The following is a 20492-nucleotide window of genomic DNA, read 5'->3' on the forward strand; positions in this document are numbered from 1 at the left end:
AAGGGAAAGGAGTAGGAGAGTTGCTGGAGAGGGTAAGTAAAGGTAGCTTTTTAAATTTATTTTTCTTGATTGACTGCCATTTTAATTATTGGGTACTATGCTATGTCTGCTGTTTTGAAATATTTTATTGATATTTGGACATGTTTTAATAATTTTTATGAGTATTTAATTGAATATTATTCTATTCAGCAGCTATTTTGTAACATTTTTGGTATAACTTTACAATGATTTCTGTGTCGGGCTCTGTAGCAGCTTGGCTTATTCTGTTTTCTCAATATGAAATGTTTTAGTGTTTAGGGCCTAGTTTAATAGTTGTATTTCTTAGATAGGGTTGTTACTGTTTGTGTGTGTTCCGTAATACAGGTGTAACTTTGTGCGGGTTAGTTTGTGTGCATTATTGCAAATCCTGAGTCTGTTAGGTGCTATATTTCTCTTTCCATTTCTCCAGGTTCACACTGCATGCAGAGTGGCTTTTTTGGTTTTCCATTCCAGTTTCTGTCTCCATATTTATAATTTGTGGGTTTTCTGTACTTGGTGAAGGTCAGTTCTGGGTGTGTGACCGAGGTGAGGTATTTTACTAGCATGTAGGCATTGGTATCAATCTTATTTGATGTGTTTTCTCAATAGGATATGCATTAGTGGTATATTACTGTCTTTTCATAAGGAAGGCTATTGGTTCCTGGTAGTAAAGGGAGTTTGTTTTGCTTTTACTGAGATGTCATCAGAACCAGAATATCTTTTTTGTATGGTGAGTTGTATGGGTTATGCCCTAGATCTGCTCTGCACTCATTGGTAGGGGTTGAGGGATTCCTGAGGATGCAGAGTGCATGTTTACATTTAGCCCCGTGATGGTCACATGTTCAGTGTGTCACGCATGTGAGAACCATTTGTCAGGTGTGTCCTGGCCAAAAAAAGGTTGAAAACCACTGACCTAGGGAATAGCCATTGCTATTACTGGCATTAGTAACATGGAATCTATTTAATGTTTGAGCACTTGCCAGGAGTTTATAACCTGGATTGGCCACTGTTGGGAACAAAAGGCTGGGCTTGACGGACCTTCGGTCTGACCCAGTATGGCTACTTCTTATGTTCTAATGATTGCAAAGTGTTCTGTTGGCATCACTTGGAATATCTATTCCATTTGAAGACATAATTTCTTCTGGTTGATGTCTATCTGGACGAGACTAGTAGTATGTCTATTATTTCTCTGAGTAGTTCGTGATCCATGATTATCAAGTGCTCAACATCCAAGCCATTAGTTTGAGAGCTGTGAGGTTGGGATGATAAAACATTTCTTCAACTTGAGTTAACAATGTAGGATTTGTCCCCAGATGTATGGGAGGACTGCTGGAGAGTTCAACTAGATATACAAACCATATCCGTGTGGGCCACACTGGAGCTATGAAGGAGTATCATCTTGAAGTAAAGGAGTCAACGAGAGAGATTGCACTGCTATATTCTGATCTTTAATCAGTGACCATTTCTTTGAGCTTCTCACCAAAAAGATTGTCATTGAAATAAAATAGGTCAGCTAACTTCTCGTAGACATAGTCATGTATGCTGCTTGCTTAAAACTATGCCCTATATATTGAGCCCCAATTGAGGCTGAGGAGGTACATCAAAAAGAGTTCAATAACTCATACACAGATCTGGGAAGGTGACGGATACCTTCTTCTGCACCCAAAATTAGTTGAGGATAATAATTATCAACTTCCATAGGCTCTAGAAAAGGCTTTAACTTCTAGATGCAGTTGTGAATGTACTGCACCATCTAAAATTAGAGGATAGTGATGCGAGCGGAAAACATGGAACTTTGAAAGACTCTCTTGCCAAAATTGCCATGTAATCTATGATCTTTCCCTGGAAGGTAAATTTGAGTGGATTTTGGTCTTTTTTGCTTTTTACATAGCAGATTCAACCACTACAGACTGGTGTGGTAATTGGATGACACCAAATCCCAGAGACTTCTGAACTCTGTATTTAAGGTCACATTTCCTTGCTGTGGGAATGCCCGAAATGGGAATTTCCGACACTCTGATTTGCAATATGTTAAGGATATTGTGAACTGGGAGGGTTGCTGGCTCTGATGGGGTGTCTAGAATTTGAAGTAGACCAAGTAATTCCAAGCAGGGGTCTTTGTCTTTATGGACATGGTTGCCAAGTGTCGATCCTATCTTTTCCCACAGAGCCTCCAGGGGCAAGGCGTTGTCAGGGGGATTCAGAAGTAGGTCAGAAGATATACCTGTAGTTTTTTTTCGGAACTTACTGGCAGGCATGCACTAATCCAGGACACTAATTGCAAAGAGGGTGAGCCAGGAGGTTCTTCTGACTGGCCCAAGGAGATACAACCTGGTGTAAGGGAGTCCATAAGAAACTCCCTCAAACCACCTTAAAAGACCGATCACAGGTAGCTGGCCTGGTTCTTCTTAAGGATCAACACTGCAAGGGATTCTGGTCCAGGGAAGTTCCCTTTAGCCAGGGGTTATTTTAGCAGGGCAGAGAGAGCTTGAGGAGGCCCCGGGAAGCAGAGGGAGCTACCAATTGCAAGGACCTCCCCTAATTAAAGGTTTGTGCATGCCTGAAATAAGGTGAGCTATATTGTTTTGTTGTAACTTCAGAAGTGAAGACATGCTGTTGATTTGAGTTAAATCCACTGTAAATAATGTGCACTGAAGTCACAGCCAGAGTCTACCTGGTATTTCCTCTAGCTGTTATCAAGCCATTCATTGCTCAAGCTACCACATATGGTGTCATTTGTGGGATTTATTTTCCCCCTAAGCCTGGCAGAGGAAAAACCCAACGCCTCCAGAGGGAAGGAAGAAAAAAGTCTTGTGTGTGCCCTCTGTTAGCTGCTTTTCGCTTTACTGCTTCATTTCATGATAGTTCGGGTTGATTAACTGGGTTTGGTTTAGCATTATTTAGTGCTATGTTCATTTTGGGCTTGCGGGGAGGGGAGGGAGGCGGAAGACTGCCTGAGATCTGATGATAGCACCCCACAGGAGTGTGGTATCCCACCGGGTTTGGGTGACACACAATTGGACTAATGGGGAAGACAACTGGTTTCTTTGTTATTTTACTGATGGTGTTAATGGTAACAATCTTCTCTTCTTGTCTTGGTATGTGACTATCTCCTCTGCCTAGCTGGATATGGCTGGAAATTGAGGGGAAGCTTTTTATTTTAACATACTATGGCGCATAAAATTGTCTCTCTTAATGTAAAGGCCATCAATACTCCGAGAAAACGCCTTCTGTTAAAGAGGGAAATGCAGAGTCAGGGGGCCGCCATTGTCTATGTTCAGGAAACGCATGTGCGTAAGCACCACGAAAGGCTACTGGTTTTTCCATCCTACTCTCAGTCTTACTGGGCTGCCAGTACAAAATCCTCACGCTATGCCGGAGTGGGAATTCTTGTCTCCAATTCCCTGACGCATGAGGTATTAGATCAACATCTTGATTCCTATGGCAGATATCTCTTCCTTAAGCTACGGGTGGGATCCTGCACAATTACCCTATTGAATGTTTATTTCCCTAATACCTCACAAGTTACCTTTCTCCATGAAATAGATCAGTTGCTTTTAACTTATGGGGAGGGAGACCTGGTGTTGGGATGTGACTTTAATGCGGTATGTGACCCATCTCTAGACAGCTCCTCACGGGCCGTGGCACCACCTGGGATGCGGAAGGAATGGCGATCCTTCCTAGATAGATGGAGTTTAGTGGATATATGGAGGCAACGATATCCACACTCCAGATCCTATACTTTTTTCTCCCCTCCGCATGGTACATACTCCCACATTGACTATTTGTTTCCTCACATTTGCAAAATGCTGTTTCCAAGGCTGGTATAGAACCCATTACGTGGTCCGATCATGGTCCTGTATGGATTACTGTTTGCTTAGGAGATAGAGACAGGGGGTTCGAACCGTGGCGTCTTAATGATAGTTTGTTAAAAGACAAGGAATTTCTGCATTCCACTACTGCCCATCTCCAAGAGTATTTCTGTAATAATACCCAGGATGAGATTAGTTCTACCACGGTGTGGGATTGCTCTAAAGCAGTGATTAGAGGGTGGTTTATTGCTAGGGCAGCGCACTGCAATAAGGAGCGGGAGAAGGAACGTTCTTCTCTTAAGTTGGAGATTACTAAACTAACTCAACAACATATAACCGATGGCTCCAACATTACTTATAATAAACTTCTCAGGGCAAAAGATGCTTTGAGATCTCTTGAGGATACTGCCATTAGTCACCATCTCCTCATGTTGAAACAACAATTCCTTGAGGGCGGCAATAAAGCCGGGAGATATTTGGCTCAGAAGCTTAAAGCTGCTCGGGCTCAAACCCTTGTGGCAAAGATTTGCAACTCGCAGGGCTCTCTGATTACAACATCTGAGGAGATTCGTGACTCTCTCTCAGCCTTTTATGCCCAGCTCTATAAGGGTAACCAGGGTATTGGGGAGGAAGATATTTCTTTATATTTGGACGCCATACTCTTGTCCACCCTCACTTCTGAACAACAGGCATTCTTGGATAGGCCTATAGAAATTTCAGAAGTCTTAGAGGCAATTAAGGGTCTGAAGCTAGGCAAGGCCCCGGGACTTGATGGGTTCACTGGCTCTTATTATCGTAATTTTGCGTCTGTCCTTGCTGAACCTCTCACCAATATGTTTAACTCCTTATGTCAGGGGGGACTTATAGCCCAGGACAGTAATACTGCAGGAATATCGGTCATAGCCAAACCAGGTTGTGACCTTGCACAATGTGGGTCCTATCGCCCCATTTCCCTGATAAATATGGATTTAAAATTACTGGCGAGGGTGCTGGCGGCTCGACTTAACGGGGTCTTGCCCAAGCTTGTCCATTCCGATCAGGTTGGCTTTGTACCTGGCAGACTTGCTGCTGATAATGTCAGGAGGATTATTGACATTGTTGATTATGTTCATCACTCTCAAGTGCCCGCCATACTCCTCTCATTGGACGCCGAAAAGGCATTTGATCTTGTTCACTGGCCCTTTTTGCTGAGCACCCTCTCCCGTATGAGTTTTGGAGGCAACTTTATCAACTGGATTGAGAAACTTTATGATCACCCACAGGCTCGGGTCAAGGTAAATGGGACGTATGGGAAACCTTTTGATATAGGTCGAGGCACGAGACAGGGGTGCCCGCTCTCCCCATTACTTTTTGCATTATTTTTGGAACCCTTTACTACTAGAGTCAGGCTTGCCAGCTCTGTTAAATGAGTATGTGCGGGTGGTCACCACTTCAAAATCTCGCTATTTGTGGACGACGTGATGCTCACTCTCACCGATCCGTTTACCTCCCTCCCGGGTATTATGCAGGAGCTCACTCATTTCACTGCGGTCTCAGGGCTTAAGATAAACTATGAAAAATCAGAGATACTCAATCTCACGTTACCAGAGGACGTGACTCGCCTCCGGGGTCAATTTCTTTTCAAGTGGGCCAAAGGAGCGTTAAAATATTTAGGAGTGCGTATTGGGCCTAGATCTGACTTACTGTATCAACTAAATTATACCTCGCTTGTTCAGAAAGTAAAAAGGGATCTGGATCAGTGGAGTTGTCACACCCACTCGTGGATGGGTCGAATTGCTATTGTAAAAATGAATGTCTTGCCCCGTTTTCTCTACTTTTTCACCACCATTCCTATTTCTATAAAGTCCGATGTCCTTAATCATTGGCAACAAATCATCTTTGGGTTTATCTGGCGCAAGCGACCACCAAGAGTAGAGCGCACTACCTTATACTTACCTAAAAACAGAGGAGGAGGATTGAGCGTCCCCAACCTCAACTGGTACTATAGTGCAGCTCAGCTGAGGACTTTAGTAGCTCTGCATAGAACACAGGAGATACCTCAATGGGCTTTTTTGGAACAAGCTATGATAGGGGGTATGCCCTTATCTGCCATACCATGGCAGCCCCGAGACACTTGGGACCCATTTTTATATTTTCCTACAGCTCTGCGGACCACGGTCCAGGTGTGGTTACAACGGAAACCAATCCTGCTTGGAAAGGAGGCCTATATGCTCCTTACACACCTTTTTACTAACTCCCTATTGCCTCGTATGGCCTTCTCGAAAGAGGTGCTTGAATGGCGCACAGCAGGCATTGTACGCATAGAACACGTACAGGTGCAGGGGGCACTACTGTCCAGGGAGGATCTGGGACGTCTCTATAATAATTTTCCCAATGACTTTTTTCTTTATGCTAAGGTCTATCACTCCCTCCATCGTGCGCTTCGCATGGGCACCCTTAAAAATCATCCATTGTACCTGAAGACTGGAGGATAGCAAATGTAACCCCAATATTTAAAAAGGGCTCCAGGGGCAATCCGGGAAACTACAGACTGGTTAGCCTGACTTCAGTGCCAGGAAAAATAGTGGAAAGTGTTCTCAACATCAAAATCACAGAACATATTGAGAGACATGGTTTAATGGAACAAAGTCAGCATGGCTTTACCCAGGGCAATTCTTGCCTCACAAATCTGCTTCACTTTTTTGAAGGAGTTAATAAACATGTGGATAAAGGTGAACCGGTAGATATAGTATACTTGGATTTTCAGAAGGCGTTTGACAAAGTTCCTCATGAGAGGCTTCTATGAAAAGTAAAAAGTCATGGGATAGGTGGCGATGTCCTTTCGTGGATTGCAAACTGGCTAAAAGACAGGAAACAGAGAGTAGGATTAAATGGGCAATTTTCTCAGTGGAAGGGAGCGGACAGTGGAGTGCCTCAGGGATCTGTATTGGGACCCTTACTTTTCAATATATTTATAAATGATCTGGAAAGAAATATTACGAGTGAGATAATCAAATTTGCAGATGACACAAAATTGTTCAGAGTAGTTAAATCACAAGCAGATTGTGATAAATTGCAGGAAGACCTTGTGAGACTGGAAAATTGGGCATCCAAATGGCAGATGAAATTTAATGTGGATAAGTGCAAGGTGATGCATATAGGGAAAAATAACCCATGCTATAATTACACAATGTTGGGTTCCATATTAGGTGCTACAACCCAAGAAAGATCTAGGTGTCATAGTGGATAACACATTGAAATCGTCGGTACAGTGTGCTGCGGCAGTCAAAAAAGCAAACAGAATGTTGGGAATTATTAGAAAGGGAATGGTGAATAAAACGGAAAATGTCTTAATGCCTCTGTATCGCTCCATGGTGAGACCGCACTTTGAATACTGTGTACAATTCTGGTCGCCGCATCTCAAAAAAGATATAATTGCGATGGAGAAGGTACAGAAAAGGGCTACCAAAATGATAAGGGGAATGGAACAACTCCCCTATGAGGAAAGGCTAAAGAGGTTAGGACTTTTCAGCTTGGAGAAGAGACGACTGAGGGGAGATATGATAGAGGTGTTTAAAATCATGAGAGGTCTAGAACGGGTAGATGTGAATCAGTTACTTACTCTTTCGGATAGTAGAAAGACTAGGGGGCACTCCATGAAGTTAGCATGGGGCACATTTAAAACTAATCGGGGAAAGTTCTTTTTACTCAACACACAATTAAACTCTGGAATTTGTTGCCAGAGGATGTGGTTAGTGCAGTTAGTATAGCTGTGTTTAAAAAAGGATTGGATAAGTTCTTGGAGGAGAAGTCCATTACCTGCTATTAAGTTCACTTAGAGAATAGCCACTGCCATTAGCAATGGTAACATGGAATAGACTTAGTTTTTGGGTACTTGCCAGGTTCTTATGGCCTGGATTGGCCACTGTTGGAAACAGGATGCTGGGCTTGATGGACCCTTGGTCTGACCCAGTATGGCATTTTCTTATGTTCTTATGCCGATTTGAGTTAAATCTACTGCAAATACAGTGCACTGAAGTCACAGTCAAAGTCTACTTGATGTTTCTTCTGGTTGTCATCATGCATTCACCACTCGAGCTATCACACCTGGTCAATCGCCTCTGACCATCTGAACTCCAGTGTGTAGTGGGTAGGCTGAATGTGTTATAGAATATACAACACATAAATAAGTGTAAAAGTTTTACTTATAATTCTAAGAAAAAGCAATGAAAGCAAACAAGATTAGATTTTACATTAATAATATATACAAAGATATTTCCCCTCATAGCTTCCAGTGTGAGTCTTAAATATCTTGGAAAAATTGGAAACAGCACTGGAAATCAGAAACAGGTCATCAAACACTAATATCCAACAAGCTTTTCTTCTGAGCTGTTCTTTTTTCTGATCTAACCTGTCTTGACTTTGGTCTTTCATGCCAATTGTTTTGACCTATGTCCCAGTTTGTTCTCTGGACTACTCCCTTCTGTTCTTGTCATTTGTTGAGGCCTCAACTGGCTGCTAATCATATCAGCAACAGTTAGGTGTGGTTAGGTTGCTGCAGATCTATTTTCCCTGATTTCTTCACAGTTAGCCTCATGAGTAACTGTTCGTTAATATATCTGATCTCATGACTTGTTTCTTGTTACAAGTAAACCAAGAAAAATGGCATATTTATTCTTGGAACTTATAGATCTTATGTCACGCAATTACATTAGTGATTCTTTGTTCCACTAAATTCTAATCGCTTACAAAGTTCTTCACATTAAATAACTCCTTAAATAATCTTTCCACACACTGCTAGAGTGCAGTGATAAACGACCCTGAATTACAGGTTCTGATGATGTATTCAGGCCAATGGGCGAGACTGGGATGCCAGTCTGAGGAAGCACTGCAGTAATAGTAAAAAGGGGAGGTTGGATCATTCCTGCCATCTTCCTAGTGAGAGAGACAAGGAAATTTCTCACCAAACCTGCAATCTGGTGATGTGACTGATTCATTCACTAACCTGGCATGGATCGTGAAACATCCTCTTCAGAGACTAGTATAAGTTTCTGCATCTGAACAGGTGATCTTTTGGAGGCAAGCGGAACTATGAAGCATACTGGATCTGGTGTCTCCAAATGATCATCCAAAAGCATCCTTGGAGTGGGGGATCTCGTTATTCGAGGAAGCAGTGGTAACATGACATTCTTCACCACAGATTTAGGATAGGCTGCATAATATCTTTAGTATAGCAGCCTGATGAGCCAGGTAGTAGACCTGATGTCTCAATGGCTTTTATGAAATGGAATGCTTAGATTCTTTGGAAGAACACAGCTTCAATTAGTTCTATGGTTCTTTAGAAAGTCATGTCGAGGAAGCTGGTGCAGAACAAGAATGCTGCCTTAATACAAGCATAGACTGTATCTGGAATTATGCATCAGAGGACTGGATGTACCATGCGGCTGGTGCATGAACGCTTCCAGATGCATCGATGAAGTGTGGTCTAAATACTGCGAACTTCGGTGCAGAGCACATCACTGCGCCATACACTGAGCACACCAGTGCATAGAGTGCTTTTATGCTTTATGCACAGGGTATGCTAGTGTGTAGAGTGCTTCAATGCTTTGTGTATCAGTTGTGCTCATGCACCCTGCATGGACGGTGCTAATGTTGGCAGTTTCGACTACACTGGAGCGCTTGGAGTGCTTGCGTTTCTTCAAATCAGGCTCCAATGATTGATGCTGCTTCTTCTTCATTGAAGGGTGGCTGTTATTACTCAACCCCGTGGCTTCAGCCTGAGCTGATAGAGGGAGTCTGAGGAGCTCCTGCTCAACTATTTTGCCTGTGAAGCAGATGATGCTGCACTGCAGGAAAAGGGACCTGCTGTGACCCCAAAGAGATTTACACAGCTCTTCATTTCAAACAATCATGGAACTTTGGAAATATGTTCACAGGCATAGCAATTTGCCTGGTCATGTTCTGGCCCAAGGTACCAATAGCACAGCTCATGGCCGTCAGTGAGGGACATTATGTTGACACAGATGCAATTTTGAAAACTGCTCACTGCTCGGCTTTTTTTTTGGCTCAACATGTCGAGGAGAAAGGCCTGTGTAAAAAAATTCCATACCCCCCCCTTTTTTTTTTTTTAAAGTAGCATTGAAAAGTGCTGTTCGTGCTGCAGAGGTAGCAAGGCAACTTTAAAGGACATACTGAGGTAAAAATATCAAATTTTAAAAAGTTTAGAGAAAAATTATGAGAATACTGAGTACTTGTCCATGCCCGAGCTCTGACAAAAAAAATGACAAGAGGAGACTCATGAGGCAATGCCCGGGCAGGAACTCCTGCACATGCTCAATAGAGTCAAAGCTCAACTAGCTTGGAGAGACTAGTCTGTTCTGGCCCTCTAAATGATGTCACCCATATGTAATGGCTAATACAGTCTGCTTGACAGAAAAGTACCAATGAGGCAGATCTAGTCACAAACTAGAAATGCCAACTCAGCAATTCCATATTATTTTATCAGGCAGACAAAACTGTTGGCCATTTAGCCTCTCTCTCTGTCTTACAACACACATTGTTATGTTTGGAACTTCAAAAAATATATTTTCTTTTGTGAATCTTTTTATTTTTTTGTACTCACAATTATATATGGTAAACATCTCTTCTTGACTCAGAGGTATCTATAGAATATTTTTAAATAAAATGCAGTTGGCTTCCCCCTCCTAAATTTTACAGAAAATGCCATGAGGCACCCCTCTAACAAGAGGATATATAGGATTATATCCAAGATGAGAGCCAGAACAACCAAGGAGTTAAAGATAACTAGTTTCAACTCTTATGCAGAAGTGCAGGATGAATGCCCTGTCCATAACCACCACCAAATGTAGGAGGTGCTTCATCATATGCCCGAATCTTGCTATTAAGACTTTTCCAGCCAGACGAAAGATGGTCTAACTATTTGCAAATCAGCACCCTGCCAGTTGGCCAACAGCACAGAGACATACCAGATGTCAGCTCACAAGATTAGACTCACATCAGAAGGACAGATGCCCAGAGATAATAAATATCACAAGTGTTACTAAGCAAAGACTGCAAGCAATTCTAACCCATAACAAAAAGTGCCTAGATGGATGACAAAGCATGATTCCCGACCCTATTCTAATTCATTATTTCCTTAAACTGCATGTGATATACCAAAGGTTTAATGCTGTGTACCAAATGAGAAATTTCAAGTTAATTGGAAAAAAAAAAAAAAGATAGATTTGAAGTGTAATTCTTGCAAGGGTCAACAGGGAAAGAAATATGGAACTAGCAGAATAAAGACTGGATGAAACATCCCAGAACTTGGACAATGGGTTCATCTGCCTATTGCATCATGGCTCATTCTCAGAATAATATTTTAACCTCCTCTTTCAAAACTGTTATATGGGAACTCAATGTTAAGAGATCCTTAAAGTTCAAATACAGCTACAGTTTACTGAAGAACAGTTACAAAGAATGCACAAGATTACTCAACAGCCAGTGTGAGGAACTTCAAACATTTCCCAAAGAGACAGTTTGCTCAAGTGATCCAGGACTGAAAACCTGTGATTAACTCATGCATACAACGAAAGGCTGGCTGCAGCCTAGTCTCTGTCTTGGTATAAATAAGCATGTTTAGATCATATTGTGATTAAAATATGTTATACAGAACTAGTCTAATCCTGTAGTTTGAAAGTAGCATTGCACATTTGCTACATTTTTCTGTGGGGGCTGATAGGATTTATTTAAAGGCTTTTACATACTGATAACCGTTTGCACATCGTATCGGTTGACATGGAACAGGGTGATTAAAACAAATAACGTTTACATAGAACATTTGGTAACAAGGTAAAATTAAGAAATGGTACAAACTATAAACATATTAATAAATAATCAAAAGTGATGTAAACATAATAAATTAAACAGGAGGGAAATGGGGGATTCAAAAGAGGAAAACAACAATTAACAATTGGAGAACTCAGAGAGGTTTATAGATAAGAGGATAAAGGGAAAGAGGGGCTAGGGAAAGGTAGGGGGGAAACAATAATGTAGAGGAGGGAGGGTGGGGAAAGGGAGAAGGATCGAGAGAATAGGGGTGAGGTATGCGAGGTGTAAGGAAGGAGGAGGCAATGGATGGAAGGGGTGTTAGGTGACAGCTTGTTTGAATAGCCATGTTTTAAGTATTTTTTTTAATTTCTGGGTACAAGGTTCCATGCGGAGGTCAGGAGGCATTGTGTTCCAGTTTGAGGGACCTGCTATTGATAATGCTAGATTCCTCGTGGAGGACAGGTGTGTGAGTTTAGGAGAGGGTATGTGAAGGGTTCCCTAAGTAGGCAGATCTGGTGGGTCTATTGGAGGTATGAAAGTGGAGAGAGTAGTTTAGCCATTGGATGTTCTGGTTGTGTAAAGTTTTGCGTAGAAGGGAGAGGCTCTTGTAGATAATTCTGAAGGAGATAGGGAGCCAATGGAGGTCTCTTAGTATAGGTGTAATGTGCTCTTCCTGCATGTGTTGGTGAGGATTCTAGCTGTGGCATTCTGTAGCAACTGCAAGGGTTTGATGGTCGAGGCGGAGAGGCCTAGGAGGAGGGAATTACGATAGTCAATTTTGGAGAAAATTATGGTCTGGAGGACAGTGCAAAAAAAAGTCATTGAAATGTAGGAGAGGTCTTACTTTCTTTAGGACATGAAGTTTGAAGTAGCAATCCTTCATGGTGGATTTTATGAATTTTTTAGGTTTAATTGGCTGTCGAAGGCAACGCCTAGATTACGTACATCTTGTGAGAAGGGTGTAATGGGGGGGGGCGTGGTGTTGGAGAGTGTGGGGGTGATGGTAGTTGGATTGTGAAAAATGATGAGGAGTTCTGTTTTGGTGGTATTGAGCACGAGATTAAGTTTAGTGAGGAGGCGATTGATTGAGTTTATGCAGTTGTCCCAAATCTTTAAAGATTTGGCCAGGGAGTCAGCGATAGGGATTTGGACATCGTCCGCATATATGAAATAGGTGAGGCCTAGGTCCGACAGGAGTCAGCAAAGGGGTAACATACAGATGTTGAAAAGGGTAGAAGATAGCGAGGAGCCCTGGGGTACACCTCGGGTTAAGTTGATAGGATCAGATTCACTATTACCGAGTTTAACCTTGTAGTGTCTATTTTCAAGGTATGATTCAAACCAGTGGAATGCAATTCCTGTTATGCCGATGTCCATGAGTTGGTTTAGTAGAATTTTGTGGCTGATGGTATCGAATGCAGATGAGATATTGAGCATTACTAGGAGGTAGGAATGCCCATTGTCCATACCTTTGCATACAGTGTCTGTGAGAGAAATTAGGAGAGTTTCTGTGCTGAAAAATTTATGGAAGCCAAATTGGAAAGGGATAGAATTTTGTGTTTATCCAGGTATTCGGAGAGACGGAGGTTGACTACTTTTTATGTGATTTTAGCAAGAAAAGGAAGGTTTGAGATTGGATGAAAGTTGGAGAGTTCTGATGGGTCAGGATTGGGTTTCTTAAGGATGGGTTTGACAATAGCTTGCTTTAAGGTGATCGGGACATTACCCATGGTGAGGGCGCAGTTGATGATCTCAGATAGGGGTTTGGGCTATTAGGTTGGGAATGGTTAGAATGTGGAGAAAATATGCTTGGACACTGGTGAGAGAGAGGATGATTGCCTGCTATGAGGGTAAATGGGGCGGGGAAAAATTATTTCAAACTTAGGGACTGGCCAAAATTTTTAGGAGTCAAAAAAAATGTATATTTTTGCACTTTTTTCAATTTTTGTTTTCATCTTTGAGCTTTTCTTTTTGTTTATTTAGAAGCGAGAGGAGGAGATTGCTTTTTGGTTTTGCTTTTTCTTTTCCCTCCAGCTTCTTCCTTTACTGTCCCTCAAACTACAGCCTCTTCCCCTCCCCTTCATCTTTCCTCCTTCCAGCCTCTTACCCCACTAGCTGCTCCTCATAGATGGGGTCCAGCAAGAAAAAACTGCCCTGGGTTCTAAATTTTAGATGCCTTGAATTTCCTTTCCCCTTCCCCCCACTGCTTGAAATAGCCCCTGTTAGGGAAATAGACTCTCAAAGGGTCAGAATTGCAGGAAGCTTCTGCTGGAGCCACTAGCCAGCAATAAGGAACTGGACCATCTGGGAAAATCCTACTGGGAAGATGGGGGGGGGGGGGGGGAAGAAAATCAGATACCTGTTAAATCACACTTGCAATGCTCTTTGCAGTAGGGGATGTTTAGAACTAAAAAAGTGATTTAATACTCTCTAAGACAAAAAAGGGCAAAAAAAAGCTCTTAAAAGGATGGGCAGCAGCTCAGATAAACAATTTATAGGCACCTTATTTTCAAGACATCTCTCATCCATTTGTGAATGATTCATCTACTTCTTACTGCTACAGTATTTCTTTACTTGCTTTGAATTTAGCATGGACATCATGCTGTACTGTGTCGAATAGCAAACAGTAAAGTATTAGTATGATGACATATCTCTGCCACATTGGTGCATATTACAACTGCAGAACATTACTAATATTCTTTAGATACTTTCTCTAGAACTATGCAAAAATGAGACCAAATAACTAGAATAAGATTTCAATGCTTAAAATAATAATTTATTCATAACAATCTGATCCCTTATACCCAAGTTACACCATATAAAATTATTCCTTACTTTCCCTAAAAATAACAAGATAATCTTAAATACAACTGCTATGAAACTGTTGTCACCCTACCAAATGATTTATACATAAATCTGGGCCAGCGTATCCAGCAATATGTCAAACAGAATATTTGAAAGCATAACATCAGAGTAAATGATAGAAGATAAAGACCAAAATGGTCCACCCAGTCTGTTTAGTAGATTCATCCAACGTAGATCACAATCCAATACGCAGCCCAACACCAACTCCCCCCCCCCCCCCCCACCCCCAATCTTCAACCCTCTCTCCCACCACTGTCCAGAGCATGCCTAAAATCCACCAAAATAACTGCCTCCACCTCTTCAGCTAGCAGACCATTTCAAACCCTGACATTTTTTAACTGCTTGTGACAAAATCAATGCTCAGTGCAATCATACCACATGTGTTTAGGGTGATAACGGCCACTCCATGCAGGTTACCCCAATGCATTTGTGAAAGCACAATGTAGTTACACCACTGCTATGTGAAAAAATGAATGAATAAAATTACTACTGATCAAAATTACCTCTAATAAAAAAAAAATCGAGCCTTAAACAAGTTTCTCTCAAGCCAGTCCTGGAGTACCCCCAGCCAGTCTGGTTTTCAGGACATCCACAATGAATACGTATTGTAAGCTGCAGGATACAACAGCAGCATACAAGATTACAAAAAACGTTTATTATGGTAAATGTCATCAGGACTGGTCTTTTAGGACCCTGAGCTATTAACACTTCATAAAGAATAGCAGCGGTATCAAGCTGGTCCTGGAATATCCTCAAGCTGGTTTTCAAAATATCAACAATTAATATGCATGAGATAAATTTGCATTTACTGTCTCCACAGCATACATATCTACCTAATGCATATTCCTCGAAAAATCAGAAAAAGAAGAGGTACTCAGCATGGCCTATCTGGCATAAATAATCTAGTTACCAGCAGAAGCGCTGCAGATGAAAACTGATAGTAGACATTTGTAAGAGGTAAGTTACAGCATTATGCTAAGATCAGAAGTTTGTTTGGTTAATCTGATCAACAATTTTCAATTTTACAACAAAACTAACTTAATCTGAAGGAAGAAGTCAAACAAATGCCCTCTGCTTTACATCTTTCCCAAAAGATTCATCATCAAGGGTGGAAATATATTCAGAAAAAGCTTAGGCCAGTCAAAGATTTTTAGGAACCAGGGAAGTGTTCTCTTACTTTTCTTGCTGGTTTGCTTGGCTTTTTTTCTCATTTTGATTGCTGTTTTTTTAAGTTTACTTTATACAGTATTTTTGCTTCTTTTCCTGTATTTTTATCCTTTTGCTTTTTATATACTAGGTGCCAGATTTTAGAAACTTGGGTGACCTTGCTCCCAGGATTTTTCCAGCCTAGTCCACAATCATAACTTACAGCAGGGGTCCTGGGCCCCCCCACCCAGCCAGGTTTTCAGGATATTGGTAATGAACATGCCTGAAAAATATTTGCATACATAGGAGGTAGTGCATGCAAATTCATCTCATGTATATTCATTAGAGATAGCCTGAAAATCCAACTGGCTGGGATGGGCCCCAAAGGACCCATTTGAGCAATATTTCCCAATCCTCTCCTAGAGGCTTACTATCCAGTCAAGTTTTCAGGACTGCCACAACGGATATGAAATAGATTTGCATACATTGTGTCTCTAATTTATACATATGTTCTTTATTCTCACTCTTATGCATGCAAGAACACAACCATGAAATGTCCATACTATCTTTACTTCTAAAGTACTTCTGGAATAGCACCTCACTTGCACCCCTGTCAATCCAATCTGCAAAGTTTTTTTTTTGTTTTTTTTAAAGGGCAAACTCTCCCATCTGTTTCTCATCTCTCTCATTAAACCTGTAACTTCCTTTCATAACAGGGAGGAAAAAGGGAAATTGTGAAAAAAATTATAGCGGATCCAATAAAATGTCACTAATGCCAATAACCACCAACATACAAGATCATTTAGATCTGCTTAGTGGTGATACACTTAAAAATGTTTCTAAATATTCTTCTTGCATTTCTTTCAAGCTCATCAACACCACAAAACTTATTTGATTGCTCATGCATACTTCACACTGAAGATGAATAAGAGAAGAGTTAGTTTGGTCTATTGAGTAGAACTAGACTATACATGGTTCAAGTCTCATATCTATTTCACTAACTGGGTAAGATGCTTTACGTTCTTGTATCGTAGTTTAGACAAGTGTGAATAAACAGTAATTATGTACTTTTGTCTTATTCTTCCTGTTAAGTCATGTAGTGTCTTAGTACACAAAAAATAAGCTACCATAAAATTCACCTAAGCTTGCTGTTTTTATATCGCTGAAAAAATATGACTAAAGTATATTAAGACTGTTTGGATTAAATACATTATGTAAATCCAGATTACACACACACAGGCCTATACAGTAAAGCGCGGTCGCGGTTACCCTGCTTCTAACCCGCTTTCTACTCACAATTTGGCCGTGTTAGTCCAAACCGTGATTCACTATCCCTTTTAATCCATCCTTACCGCTTCTTTAAATCAACGGGTAACCCTTTCCGCCCGCGGCATGTATATGGTATGTAAACGATCAGATTAGCTATTCCCTCCCATACAGTAATGTGCGCCCCGATTATTGCCTTTTTAACCTGCAGTTTTGCCGCGTGTTTAACCTGCTAATTTACCGCCTACCCTTACCCCTGCGTTAGTGTGGAGCGTCAGGTCAGAGAGACGAAATTTCACGGGCAAATGACCCCCTCACCTCCCGGGATAAAACCTTTAGAGGAGCCAGGATCGGGCAAACTTTCCCCCAGCCCCCGCTCACCTGCCCTAGTCGCTTCCATGGGTGCCGATCTCCCGTGCGGGCGCCGACAGCTCCAGAGCAGGAAGGAAGGACCTGTTGTTTCCAAGCATAACCTCTAATCCTCCATAACTAAACTCTTGCCTGCCCAACCTAAAATCCAACGCACCGGGAAAGCCACGCTTCAGGATCGGGCAAACTTTCTCTCAGCCCTCGTTCACCTGCCCTGGCCGCGTCCATGGGTGCCGATCTCCGGAGCAGCCCCAGTCCTCTCTCCCCTCCTCCCGGGGGCAGCCGGCGGCGAGAGCGGCTTCAGCAGCCCGGGGCGGATCGGGCACTTGGCTGGACGTCCAAGGTCACGGCGTGCACTCATTCACCATCACCGGCGAGGGCTGCTGGAAGCCGCGCCTCGCATGAGGAGCGCCCGATCCGCCCCGGACTGCTGAAGCCGCTCTCGCCGCCGGCTGCCCCCGGGAGGAGGGGAGAGAGGACTGGGGCTGCTCCGGAGACCGGCACCCATGGACGCGGCCAGGGCAGGTGAGCGAGGGGCTGGGGGAAAGTTTGCCCAATCCTGAAGCGTGGCTTTCCCGGTGTGTTGGATTTTAGGTTGGGCAGGCAAGAGTTTAGGCCGGCTGATACTTCTCTGATCCTTTTCTTTTGCTTTAAGTTGGGATCCACTTCCTGGTACCTGTCATTTCAAATGACATTTGAAATGACAGGTACCAGCGCACCCAGGATTCTGTATAGGCGCTGTATAGCGCTCTATACAGTAAAATGGATTGTGCTTCATGGACGCTTCTTGGACGCAGCTTGCATCTGCATGCTATTTAAATACTGTATTGAGCGGTATGTGATCCGAACTGTGCGCGCGGCAAACGCGCGGGCGCCCGGCACTGCCACACTTTTTCTACCGCGTCCTTACTGTATCGGCCTGACAGTTAGGCAACATTTGCTCACCTTTAACATTGAGGCCAAACTGGCCATATGTTCATTCAATGCACTTTCCGACTCTTTGTAGGTTAGGCAGGTGAACTGATATTCTTCGGGATCAAAGGCATCTGCTCCTTGCTGTTCCACATCATTTGCAACCCCCACATAATAATCCTCTATATCACCAGGATCCTCGTCCTCTTCCTCATCCTCACAATTAGGGTCATAGTCCTCTTCTAGGCTGTCAGAGCCCTGGCTGTTCATGTCCACAGACATCTTTCTGTCCAACCAAACGGCTGACCAGAAAAGCAACAGATGACTTTTTCCCCCACAAAATGTTACCGCTGTTTAGAGTTCATCTGCCATTTCAGTTCTCTGAAGAAAGAAAAGCAAACAAAAATCAACATGGTTGGTAATATTTGTACCATTCATAAAACTTGTATAGGGACCTTCATGTTCAGTTTTTATTTATTCTTCCTTGGAATTTCAATATTATAACAAAAAATAAAAGTGGCAAAATGACTGTTATAACAAACAGGAGAAAAATTATTTTGCCACTGATTTTTTGTTATAACATTAAAATTCCCTAGAAAAATAAAATAAAAACTGAAACTGAAGATCCCTAACTATGTATTAATAAATACAAGCAACTTAATACCCTTACACAGAAAAAGGGTCTGATTTACTGCCACTTTTCCCCCCGTTCTGTGTTTATGGGGAAAAAATCTCTACAAATCAGGCTCCTAGGAGGTCAAGCAACAGCTTGATTGCCTGAAAACATAGGAATCCATGCTTAGGCATCAACCATGTCCAGTGAGAATTAGGATATGCCATTCTGGTATCTGCTAAGCACGGATGGAGTGCTAAGCAGATAATTAACAGAAACAAAAATAATGGCAGAAAAGGACAAATAGTCCTTCCAGTCTGCCCAGCAAGCTTCCCATGATGGTATCCTCCATGCCATGCAGGTTACCCCCATGCATCAGTAAGTTTTGCTTCACATGCTTTACTTATGGACTTGGCCATAGATCTAGTCCTGTGTTTTTTCCTTAATGTCTGCGCATCAGTACCCCAGACCGTAAAAGGTCATGGCCTGTTTTGGTTGTCTCTGAATCCAAATCCCTCTTTCCTTCCACCCCCACCCCCCCTCCTTCGAAACAGAGCGATGTTGCACTTGCATCAAAACGTTTGGTTAAGGGTAGTAATCCCATGCCTTCTGTTAAGGGTAGTAACTGCAGCTCTGTGCTGGTTACCCCCATGCTTATTTCCCCAGACCGTAAGCGTTGAGGCCCTCGTTGGTTGCTGTCTAAATCCAATTCCCCATTTCCCCTGCTATTGAAGCAGAGAACAATGTTGGAGTTGCATCAAAAGTATCAAAGCTTATTGGTTAAGGACAGTAACTGCCACACCAGCAAGTTACACCCCCCCCCCCCCCCCAAACATGCTTCCTTAGTTTTTTAGGACTTGGCCGTAGAAGCAGTCCTGTACTTTCTCCCTTATGTCTGCCCAGAAGCAAGGCAACAATTCAGGAGCAGAGGAAGCTCTGAACTAATTGGCAGAACTCTATCAACCATTCTGACTTTTACACTTTGGCCAAGTCTATCCTCCACAAAAGAGCATTTATGAAAATTACTGCCTGTATTATGGTGACAACTTGGTACTACATCGTTTATGAGTAGCAGAATTCTGAAATTATTTATAAGGCTTTACATTCCTGTAAAACATTGGAGCATATTTATTAGATACTACTTTAAACTGACCAGTAACTTCAATTATTATTTAAGAGCCCAGGTCCTCTCAAATTAACGTATAAATCCCTGAGCTAGTCCAGAACCCATGGAAAACAATCTGCAATCCCCTGTCCTTGAATGCTCCCCCACAGACCGTGATGTTTCAGGTCATGCAACAGAGGTATAAAAACATAAAATGGTTGCCCAGAATAGAAAAGTATCTTATGATCTGTACTCAGATTAGTCTAGTGTACAATGGCACTGAATCAGGGATAGCAGAGAAAACTTAGTGTGTGCCCCTTTAGGTGAAATGAGCAAAAGTCATATGACAAAAAAACAAATTAAATCATTTTTATACATAAGTCCTTTGGTAAATGCTAGCAATCATCAGTTATAGATATACAACCAACCCCTGTGGGCAATCTGCTCCCAAATCAAAGAGACTATCCAAGACTGTGACATTGCAGCACATAGCAACATATACAGCTGTATTTAGTCATTTGTTGACAAAGTAAAAAGAAACGCCCAATACAGAGATAGTGTGCATCCTGCATGTGTG

The 20492-nt window shown here is 42.2% G+C and overlaps 1 protein-coding gene across 4 annotated transcripts in view; it reads right to left on the reverse strand.

Moving 5' to 3' along the window:
* ARIH2 (ariadne RBR E3 ubiquitin protein ligase 2) overlaps positions 1–20492 on the reverse strand; it is a 177853-nt gene that overhangs the window by 151612 nt on the left and 5749 nt on the right. For 3 of the 4 annotated variants that reach the window (XM_029601271.1, XM_029601269.1, XM_029601270.1), the window contains exon 2: positions 18231–18578. The exons of the other annotated variant lie outside the window; for it this stretch is intronic. In XM_029601271.1, coding sequence (XP_029457131.1) covers positions 18231–18479 — 249 coding nt within the window. In that variant the 5' untranslated portion in view covers positions 18480–18578. The remainder of the gene's footprint in view (positions 1–18230; positions 18579–20492) is intronic. 4 annotated transcript variants of the gene reach the window in all.

This window comes from Rhinatrema bivittatum, chromosome 4 (genome assembly GCF_901001135.1).
Source record: "Rhinatrema bivittatum chromosome 4, aRhiBiv1.1, whole genome shotgun sequence".
NCBI classification, from domain to species: domain Eukaryota; kingdom Metazoa; phylum Chordata; class Amphibia; order Gymnophiona; family Rhinatrematidae; genus Rhinatrema; species Rhinatrema bivittatum.